Consider the following 10,707-nt stretch of genomic DNA (forward strand, 5'->3'; position numbering starts at 1 on the left):
TAGAGCAGCCTCTCTTTATTGCCTCTCGCTGTGGGGGGTCCCGTCCGCCGGCCACCCTCAGGCCTTCTTGTGGTCCTTCTCCACTATCCTCCGGGGCCCTGAGGGGGGAAGAGGCAGAGCGCGTGAGCCAGAGGGGGCAGGCAGGGCCGGGAAGGCCTGGCCCTGCAGGGCTTGGTAGGCAGAGCTGTCCTCGGAGCGCCCCGTCAGGACGGCATCGCGCAGTTCGGGCATCTCGGCAAAAGGCAGATAGGCTTCTCCTGGGGGAGAGAGAGGCAGGTGTGGGACGGAGCCTGGCAGGGGGCAGGAGGAAGGGCCCCGGAAGCCAGGAGGACACAGCACCCAAAGGCTGGCTCTCCAGGAAGGATCGGGGAGGCTGTGAAACCAGAATATTGAGTGGAAAAATTCCCAGATGGTTGTAGAATATGAATTTGAACATGAGGGTAACTGCAGGGATGAAAATGAGGATGCTACTTTGTTCATAGAATTGGGACCCCAAAGGGTCATCCAGCCCAGCCCCCTGCAATGCAAGAATCCCAGCTAATACGCAGAGTTCAGAGGCACCATGGCAAGGCTGGCAGCAGTTTTGTGAAAAGTTAGGGTGACCTCCACAATTTCAGAAGGCAAATTCAGAGCGCACAGGTCTGGCTTGGCTTACTGGAGTAACATATCCAAGGAAAGAGAGCGGCAGAGTGTGTTAATCTATGCCATGGGTAGGCAAACTAAGTCCCAGGGGCCAGATTCAGCCCCACCACCTTCTCAATCTGGCCCGCGGACGGTCCAGGAATCAGCGTGTTTTTACATGTGTAGAATGTGTCGTTTTATTTAAAAATGCATCTCTGGGTTATTTGTGGGGCATAGGAATTCATTCAAAATATAGTCCAGCCCCCGACAAAAATCTGGGGGACAGTGGACCGGCCCCCTGCTGAAAAAGTCTACTGACCCCGATCTTTGCCTTTGCAACCTCAAGGCCAGGCTACTGCAATGCGCTCTCTGTGGGGCTGCCCTCGGTGTTTCATGAGCTTCCGCTGGAGCAGAGCCCCATGGAATTGGGGTGGAAGGATGGGAAACTGACTAGCTTCAGTTGTGGGCACCAGAAGGATAGGCTGGGGGAAATGCGGCCCCCACAGTGCCCCCTCCCTTGCTCCCCTCCTGCCCGTACCGCACGGCCGGCCCCCCTTCCGCCGCGTCTCCTCCGACTCAAAGAAAGTCTCGTGCTCCTCCCAGCGCCGGTCGCAAGCAGCGCACAGGAAGTTGGAGGTGAAAGCCGGGCAGGAGCAGCCTAGAGGACGGAAAGAGAGGGGGGCATCAGTGCTTGGGGGGTGGGATGCCAGTCTGGGGTGGGGGGGCTTCTCTGGCACAGGGAGAGGGTCCCACACAGCCCTGAATATCACCTTAAGCAGCTTCAAACAAGGCAGGAACCAACCTTGCAGGGTTGTTGTGAAGAAAGTGGGGGAAGAGGCCCACTTGGACCACCCATTTCCAGGCATGGGAGGATCTGCTGGGTCTCTGTAACACAGAGAGGGCTAGCAGGCTGAAATGTGTGAACTGGCCCTCCTCGGGTCCCATACCCTCCAACATTTCTCCAATGAAAATAGGGACAATCCCATTCCATCACGATAATTTTACTCTTTAAACCCCACACATCTTACTGGGTTTCCCCAGCCACTCTAGGCAGCTTCCAACATATATAAAAACATTAAGCATTTTTAAAATGCCTTCCGGCGGCTCAGGGTCACATAACTCCATACCCTCCAACATTTCTCCAATCAAAATAGGGACATCCTAAGGGAAAGTGGGACGTTCCACGATCAAATCAGAAACCAGGACGGCTTCTCTAAGTCAGGGATATCCCTGGAAAATAGGGAGACTTGGAGGGTCTGGAGTCCTGTCTGGGGTGGTGGCAGGACACCATGTGAGGCCGGGCTGCGTGCCCCTCTCCACTCTCCTGGGGCTCATGGGAAGACCCCAAAGAGGCCCCTTGGGAGGGGGTTATTTCAAGGGTTTTGTTATGTACTGAGTTGAATAGGATCCAAACTGTAGCAGTCTGATTGGTCCTAGAACAATAGGATCCAAAAGGCAGCAGTCTGATTGGTCCTAGAACAATAGGATTCAGAATGCAGCAGTCTGATTGGTCCTAGAACAATGCAGCAGTATGATTGGTTGGCAGGAACCACCCAATCCTGCTCCAGATAGAAGTGAATCCACAACCTGATTGGCTTACAGTAGAATTCCAGAATTAGCCAATCATGTGCAGCCCATTGTGTAAATAATGTATATAAAGCAGATACTGTGAGGGGACAATTATTCATTCCTCCTCACCACTATGAGCTGAATAAAGAGCATGAAATCACTTTGCGACTCTGAGTATATTTCAGGTTTATAAACTGTGTCCCCCACAGCAAGAACAAGGGCTGTTCAGAGTGTAGGGCGACAAGTGATTTCCGTAAAACCAGAGGGCTCACACTAAGCTTTTGCCCCACACTTTCTAGGCACACGTCTACAATTTAAAGTACTGTGTCTGAGTGCCCTTTTCTTTTTGCCCCAGCCCTTTCTCTGTGAAAACTGCTCTTTAAATCTGAATGGGAACAAATGGACATTCAGGTTCTGATTCTCCTGAAATCCTATTTCTTACAGGAGCAGCCAAGAGACCCTCAAGGATATGGGCTTAGGCACAGAGAAAAATGAAGATTCACTGGCGTGGTGCAACCCACTTGCCCCACCTCACAAAACGGCTCATCCCCCCCACTACCTGAATCACATTACTGTAGAACTGGAAGGGGCCCCCAGGGTCATCTTGTCCAACCCACTGCACTGGGCAGGCCTTCATGCCTGGCACCCTCTGCCCTTCCTTGCACCCCAGGGACAAGAGTGGGGAGGGGGACCCCACCCCCCACCCACCTCGGGCACCGCAGCCCCGGGCTCCATTGGGCGTGTGCTCCTCGTGGGTGTGCTTGCAGCGGCATTTGGCCCGCCAGGCCGCTGGGTCGAAGCCGGTTCTCCTCCGCAGCCAGAATTCGCCCACCTCCTCTGGGCGGGAGGGGATGAACATGAAGGCTTGGCATTTGCACCCCTGCAGGGTGCAGGACACGGTCGCCCGCCTGTCTGGAGAAAGGAGCGGCAGTGAGCTGGTCAGGAGGAGCTGCGGGGGCTGAAGGAGCCCAAGGAGGGGCTGGGGAAGTCCTTGGGGGGAATTGAAAGCAAAGGCAGGAGCCGCTCAGAGACGAGTTGTGGCAAGAGAGAGATGTCCCACCCTGTGGAGCTGAACGTGCCCCATATCTCCTCTGCCATCACTTTGCAAGATTTGCCGCAGCAGAGCCTGCCCCGGGCGTGCTCTAGGTGTGCCAGCTTTCTACACTGTAGATGAAACGCAGCACAGTTGCATAGCTGTCAACTTTTCCCTTTTCTTACGAGGAATCCTATTCGGAATAAGGGAATTTCCCTTAAAAAAAGGAAACGTTGACAGCTATGCACAGTTGTGAGTTTGGGGGTGGGGTCAGTCTGCATGGCATCCCCAGTCCCTTCTCATTCTGGGCAGGGGCGAAGGCAGGGGGCAGGGGGGTGGTCCGCCCCAGGTGTCACTACTGAGGGGGGTGACAAAATGCCGGGTGGCACTCACCATGGAGCCCACAGCGCGCCCAAGCCACCACTCTGCACTGCCCAAACGGTCTGCCTGCTGCCTCCCCCCCCCCCAGCTGTAGGGCAGCTGAGTGGGAGGAGGCAGGCAGACTCCAGAGGCCCCGCAGTGTGCCCCCACTCCTATGGGGGGCTCGCCCCACCCCTGGGCGCCCCACTCCAGGTGCCTGGGCAGCTTCCTCCGCCGCTGATTCTGGGGATCCAAGAATTGAAAACTCCTGGAGGATTTCATGACTGAACAAGCCATGGAGCGTTTCTTTGTGAGATGATGACTGCATTTGTCACCTGAGTGCCATCATTAGCATTGGGCACATTGGCAGAGGGCACATCAAGCAGGAACTGCCATGAGAGCTAAGTGGAACCTCCATAGACGGAAGCAGGAGACCTGCACATCAAGGGCTGTGGGCAAACCAATGGGGGGGCCCCGCCACTTCTACTGCAGGGCTCAGAATTGCCCTTGGTTCCGATGCCCGCAGTTCCCTCTCTCAGACAGGACCAACAACTTGACTGCCAGCTCCTTACCTCCCCTCCCCATGACTTACCCACATAGACCTGGTGCTGCTTCAGCAGATGCCCGCAGAAACACTTGGACTCGTCGCCCACGCGGAAACAGTCCCACAGGTACTCAGGGCAGCGCCAGCCGATATAGAGGCCTGTGGGAGAGGCGGCTTTTCAGGCAGACGGGAGGCAGGGGAGCTGAGCCCACCCACTGCCTGGGCCAAACTGGCACAGATGAGGAGCTTTCCCCCCACTCCTTCCCTGATGTCTGGGCTCTGGGCCTGGCCACTCCAGACCACCAGGCGCTGCCTCTACCAGGCTGAGCCTAACCCCTGTGGGAAGGACTGCAGCGGCTGAAGGGTAAACTACAGTTGCTCTCTGAATGTGCTTTAAAGGCATATTGTAAGAAAAGGCCCCATCTACTCCTGCAATCTTCCTCTAGAGAGCCCAAATGCCTCTTTGGCATAATCCTGACCCCGTGGGAGAGGGCAAGGGCTGCTGCTGCCACCGTTCAGGCTGCCGAACAGCTTCTGGGCCAGGAGACAGAGTGGCATCCCATGCCAAGCTGTGCCCTTCCTTCTACACTCAAACAGACTTTGGGCGTGGGGGGGGGGTGCTTGTCTGAGGAAGCTTTGAAGGGAAGGTCCGTAGCTCAGGGCCAGAGCACAGCTCATGGGTTCCGCCCCTGCCCCCCCACCTCACTGGATTTGGGGTGGCAGGCTGGGGAAAGCCCCTCTCTCTCTGCCCAAGACCCCAGAGAGCCACAGCGGATCATGCTGTGCCAGGTGGGCCAACAGATGGGACCAGGATCCAGCCGCTTCCCCTGTTCATAACCCCACTGCTGCGAATGGGGATTACCTCCTTGGCCAGTATGGTTTGGGGGTGGCAGAAACACTGTGGGGGAGGGCCTGACATCTCCTCATGGGGGCTGCCCCTGCTGGCACAGCGTAGCTGGCATCTACGGTCCTCTCATGTCTTACCTGGGGAGAGAGAAAAGAGGGTTCTTCAGCCCCCAAATGCTGGGCTTCCAGTACACCCAATGGCAGAAATGGTCCCGCCAGAAACCTTCAGAGGCAGAGTTTGGGGAGGCCTTCTGTTGTCCTAGCTCATCCTTGAGCAGCAAGAGGGACTCATGGAGTCAGGACGAAGGGGATCTTGTGGGAATCGCCAGCAGGTGGGCATTTAGCCTCTGCTCAAGGAACTCCCGTGATGGGAAAGCCCGCTGGCTCCACTGGCAAATGGTTGCCTCATTTGCCCTCGCAGGCAGCAAAGAACCAGCCACAGCAGCCCCTTCTGTGCTGTGAAATCCCATCAGGCCTTGGGAGAAGCAGCAGCAGGAGGAGGAGGAGGAGAAGGAGAAGGAGAAGGAGAAGGAGAAGGAGAAGAAGAAGAAGAAGAAGAAGAAGAAGAAGAGGAGGAGGAGGAGGAAGAGAAAGACTCTCCTGTCCCCCACCCCTCATTCTCTCTTCTCCAGGCTCAGCACACCCAGTTCCTCTGACCTGTCCGCACAGGACTAGCTCTCCATTCCCCTGGAGCCCTCAACCTCTGAAGCTGTTCCAGAACCACCCAGAGGACTTCAGGTGAGGCCTGACTAGCTCAGAATAAAATGGAACTAATTCTTCTCCTGATCTGGAGATTTACGGTTCTATGAATGCAGCCTGAAACTGCACTAGCCCTTTTTGCAGCTGTGTCCCACTGCTGCCTCATAAAGGCAAAAGGTAAAGGACCCCTGGATGGTTAAGTCCAGTCAAAAGTGACTATGGCGTTGCAGCGCTCATCTTGCTTTTCAGGCCAAGGGAGCCAGCGTTTGTCCACAGACAGTTTTCTGGGTCGTGTGGCCAGTGGGATTAAACTGCTTCTGACACCATGACGGAAGCCAGAGTGCATGGAAATGCTGTTTACCTTCCCGCCGGAGCGGTATCTATTAATCTACTTGCACTGGTGTGCTTTTGAATTGCTAGGTTGGCAGAAGCTGATATGGAGGGACGTGAGCTCTTCCTGTCGTGGGGATTTGAACCGCCGACCTTCTGACTGGCAAGCCCAAGAGGCTCAGTAGTTTAGACCCCAGCGCCACCCGTGTCCCAACCTGCTCCCTCATGTTCAGTTTGCAATTGGCATTGATGCCGAGATGCTTTCCACATGTGCCAAGGCAGGGGGTCCCCTCCTGCATGCGGGCCTTGGGTTTTGTTTGCCTAAAAGCAGAACTTTGCACATGTGCCTGTGCATACTCACGCACACGTTACAGGTTGGAGCATCTGCCTGGCCTGCAGGCTCTGCCCACCTGTCTCGATGGACTTCAGGGCTGCCTCCTTCTCCAGGTGGAAGAGCTCCTTGACATTCTTGCCAAAGTTCTCCCGGTGCATCGCTTTGGCCACCGATATCAGCTCTGCCTTCTCAGCTGGCACCACAGGCCTCGCTGTGTAGTCTGGCAAGAGAGACAGGATCCGGCCCAGCAGGATTAGGAGAGGAATGGCTTCCGAGGGACTGGTAGCTATTTACTCATAAACTCGTAAGCCCAGTCCAACAAGAGTTGGTGCTTCGTGATCTGCTCAGTTCACTTCAGCGCAGAAAGGCTAAATAGGAATGATTTAAATCAGTGGTTCCCAAACTTTTTGGGGGCCCTGCTGCTTTGGTTCCACAAACTCACTCCTGGAGGGGCTCACAGCATCAACCCCAAACGGCTGCGGCTTTGAATACCCAGCACAGAGCAAGCAGGTCTCTGGGTCTCCTGCTTCCAGCTCAGCTCTCCATCCAACTCTCTGGCTGTTGTGCTCCTAAAGGTCAAGGGACCCCTGACCATTAGGTCCAGTCGTGGCCAACTCTGGGGTTGTGGCTCTCATCTCGCTTTACTGGCCGAGGGAGCCGGCGTACAGCTTCCGGGTCATGTGGCCAGCATGACTAAGCCGCTTCTGGCGAACCAGAGCAGCGCACAGAAATGCTGTTTACCTTCCCGCTGGAGTGGTACCTATTTATCTACTTGCACTTTGACATGCTTTGGAACTGCTAGGTGGGCAGGAGCAGGGACCAAGCAATGGGAGCTCAACCCATCGCGGGGATTCGAACTGACAGCCTTCTAATCGGCAAGTCCTAGGCTCTGTGGTTTAACCCACAGCGCCACCTGTGTCCTTTAAGGAAGATGGTAACACAGTAGAATTCTGGCAGTAAGAACTGTTCAACAGTGGATTGGTCTCCCTGAGGAGGTGGTGGACTCCCTTTCCTTGGAGGTTTTTAAGCGCTAAGCAGAGACTGGGTGACCATCTGTCATGTATGATCCAACTGAGATTTCTTCATTGCAGGGGATTGGACTAGATGCCCTTTGGGGAGCCCTTCCCATTCTCCAGTTCTATGATGCTGTGACTCCCTGTCCTGCAGAGCTTCCAGGTGCCACATGTTGCTCCCCTAGAACCTTCACCCCCTCCTCCTGGGCACAGCCAACCCAAAGTCCTCCCCAAGAAGCCCCCTCCCCTGTGGGTCAGATCCCGCGTCACCTACTCAGAGCTCCCTTCTTGACCATGGCGCCCTTCTTCTTGGCCTTCTTCTCCAGGCTCCTCTGGGGAAGGATGCTGCTGAGCTCCGCCGTTGTCTCCTCAGTGTCCTCCACCTCCTCCAGGGGTTGCAGCTGGTTGTCCTTCTGCCTCCTCCAGGAAACGGGAGACGAGGAAGGTGAGGAAGCCAAGGAAGAAGAGGGCTCAGAGCTCTCCAGAGGCTGGGAAGAAGACCCGTCATTGCTGGGGCTCTGCTCCTGCGGGACCAGCGACTCGGAGGTCTCCCACTCCGAAGGCGGGAGCGACGTCTCCTTGCCACCATCTTCCCCTTCCAGGGATGTGGACACGGGCAAGATGGTTTCCTCGTCTTCATCATCTAAGGAAGTGGAAGCAGGCAGGATGATCTCCTCTTCCACCTCCAGGGCGGTGGAGGAGGTCCTCTGACCCCCCTGCTCTTGCTCTTCCTCCGAGGGCCCCATGGGCACATCTTCAATGGGCTCCTCTTCCATGTTGGCTGTTCTGGGATGCAAACAGGGCCAGTGAGAGCAGTGCAGGCGCTGGACTGACCTGGACTCCCAGGAAGGGAAGGGAAGGGGGGTGGCATTGTATGTCACTAGGCAACGGTGCTGGAGACCAAACAGGAAGGAAGGAGCAGCAGCAGCTGGAGACTGGCCAAAAAAGGCAGGGAAAGACGGAATCAACCCAGGCATCTCACGCCCAGAGGGACACAGCCTGGATGTTTGAGCACAGGGAGGGGAGACCTTGCCTGGAGCCCAACCCTTGGCCACTTAGCTGGGCCTCCTCGGCTCTGACTGGAAGCAGCCCTCCTCGCTCTCTCATGGCAGCAGGAGGCTCAGTGGTCTTTCCCAGCCTCAGTACGGAAGGCCATTTTAGCTGGAGGTGCTGAGGTCCAACCCTGGGACCTTCTGCATACACAGCAGGATCAGAACATAAGAAGAGCCTGCAGGATCAGGCCAGTAGCCCCTTCCAGTCCAGCACCTTGTTCTTTCAGTGGCTGCCCAATGGGAAGCTGGCAAGCAGCGCTCTCCTCCTGTGGTTTCCAGGAGAACGGCTGTCTCCAACTGCATGGAGCAGTGGTTTTCAACCAGTGTGCCGTGGCACCCTGGGGTGCCCTGAATGGTGGTCAAGGGTCCTATGGGCAACCCTGGCCTCTGCCCCTCTTTTGTTCCCTCCCTCTCCTGATGCCCTCTTGCGTCTCTGCCTCCCCAAGGCTTGCACAGCTGTTTGTTGCAGCAGCCCTGGCTCTAAGCCCCACAGGCGAATGGTGCCTCTGGGGCGGTCAGGGGGTGCTGGCTGCTGAGGCAGCATCAGAGTAAGCAAGCAAGCAGGCGGGCGAGGGAGCCCAGCCAGCCTGCCAGCCCTTGCTGTTGGGAATGGAGAGACAAGTGGGAGGCCAGGCAGGCAGACAAGGGCCAAGCTGGCCTTTCCTGGGCTTGCTGTGTGCAAGGCTTGCCTGGGAGCTGAGTGCCCGGTGCTGAAGGGGAGCCTTTCCGCCATGCAGGCCTGGCAGTGCCCGCTGCTGCCACCCAAGGCAAGGCGTTAGCCTCACGTTCACCTTTGGCCAGTCTCTGTTGGACCACTAAGGCTGGGGACATCCTCTTCCCAGGCCCCTGTGGGGCAGTGTGAGGAGGCCCCTCTCTTTGGGGCAGGGGGGCAGCTCAGAGACCAGGGGCGGCAGCAGTGCCTGCCCAGAGGACTCCCAAGGAGGGGGGAGAGGAGGCCGAGGGAATACTCCACAAGGGAGGGTGTTTGGAAAAGGGGGAGAGGCTGCCAGCTCTGCAGGCAAAGGGGGAACCTAACTGGGCTCCTGAGCCCCACAGGGGAGCCACAGGGAAAAATGTAGTTGGTCAAGTGAGCCGTGGACTCAGAAAGGTTGAAAACCTCTGGAGCAGAGCATTGCCCTCCTGGCTAGTAGCCATTGATACCCTGCTGTGCTCTATGGTTTTGCCTAATCCTCCTTCAAAGACATCCAAGTTCGTGGTCATCGCTGGAGGGAGTTCCATAGTTTAACATAGGATACGCTCTGCCACTGAACTCTTCTTATTTCATTTCTTTAATCTATTTCATTTATACCCCACCTTTCCTCAAGGTGGTGGACATGCTTCTCCTCGTCTCTCTTTTATCCACAGCAACCCTGTGAGGTAGGACAGGCTGAGACTGAGCTCCTGGCCCAAGGTTACCCAGGGAGCTACAAGGCTGAGTGAGGATTTGAATCTTGCTCTCTCAGGTCCTGGTCAAGCACTAACCACTACACCACACTGCCTATTGTGATGATGAATATTATTTACCCACAATTCAGCCTAAGGCCCCAAGTCTGAGACACAATATTAAAATGACCTAAATTTGTGGAAATGAGCCAACAAGGGGCAGAGGGCAAGGTAAGGAGGTGTGTCTTGTAATGAAGGTGCCAGACACACCTCTCTGGGGAGGGAGTGCCACAGATTAGGAGCCACCACAGAGAAGGCCACTCCTGGGCCACACCCACCCAGAAGGGCCCTCTCTGCCCTACGGAGGGTCTGTAGCGGAGGAAGCCGACCTCATGGGGACTGAGTCATTGCTAAGCCCTGCTAAACAAATACAAGGGCTGTGAAAGGCCACCCCAAAGATGATCCTGTGCCAGGGGGGTGGGCGCAGGGTGCGTCAAGACAGGCTGGTCATTCCGTAGCGGGAGGAGCTGGGTTGGGGGGGAGCAGGACTGCCACTTGGTGCCGGGCTTTGCAGCTCTCCTACCTCGGCTGGGCTTCTCACAGGGCAGGCCAGACCAGGCCAGCTGCAGCCAGGGAACCCTCATCCCATTGGCCGCAGGGTGGGAGGGAGGGAGGGAGCATTGCCATGGCGACAGAAGCCTTGTTTATTGCCACAGCAGCCAGCTGGGTTCCAAGGGTGCCTGCACCAGAGCAAGGGGGGTGCCGGGGTGCCCCTGTCTCGGTGGGTGCTGATGCTCTGCTGGGTGCAGGACCACCCACGCCGCCTCTTCCTTGCTGGGACATGTGTGGGATCTGGACTTCCCCACCGTCTCGACCATTAAGGGGTTGCGCATGAACTCCCTGCATCTGAGCATCTGGGCATG

General features: G+C 56.5%; 1 protein-coding gene across 5 annotated transcripts; it reads right to left on the minus strand.

The window, feature by feature from the left end:
• On the minus strand, positions 1-10,437 carry FAM221B (family with sequence similarity 221 member B). 5 transcript variants are annotated; one of them, XM_080973741.1, is made up of 7 exons: positions 10,368-10,437; positions 7,624-8,135; positions 6,413-6,556; positions 4,176-4,286; positions 2,899-3,098; positions 1,160-1,279; positions 1-98 (listed from the first exon to the last, which is right to left on the minus strand). In XM_080973741.1, exons 2-7 carry the CDS (start codon positions 8,123-8,125, stop codon positions 84-86), a joined length of 1,092 nt encoding a protein of 363 aa, XP_080829867.1. In that variant the 5' UTR covers positions 8,126-8,135; positions 10,368-10,437; the 3' UTR covers positions 1-83. The 5 variants fall into 5 exon arrangements, with proteins under 5 accessions (XP_080829867.1, XP_080829865.1, XP_080829866.1 ...); XM_080973739.1 differs by having other exon boundaries at positions 1-257; XM_080973740.1 differs by having other exon boundaries at positions 2,899-3,102.
• Between the last annotated feature and the right edge of the window lie 270 nt (positions 10,438-10,707).

The sequence above is a fragment of the Podarcis pityusensis genome, assembly GCF_964106645.2.
Source record: "Podarcis pityusensis genome assembly, chromosome: 11".
NCBI classification, from domain to species: Eukaryota; Metazoa; Chordata; class Lepidosauria; order Squamata; family Lacertidae; genus Podarcis; species Podarcis pityusensis.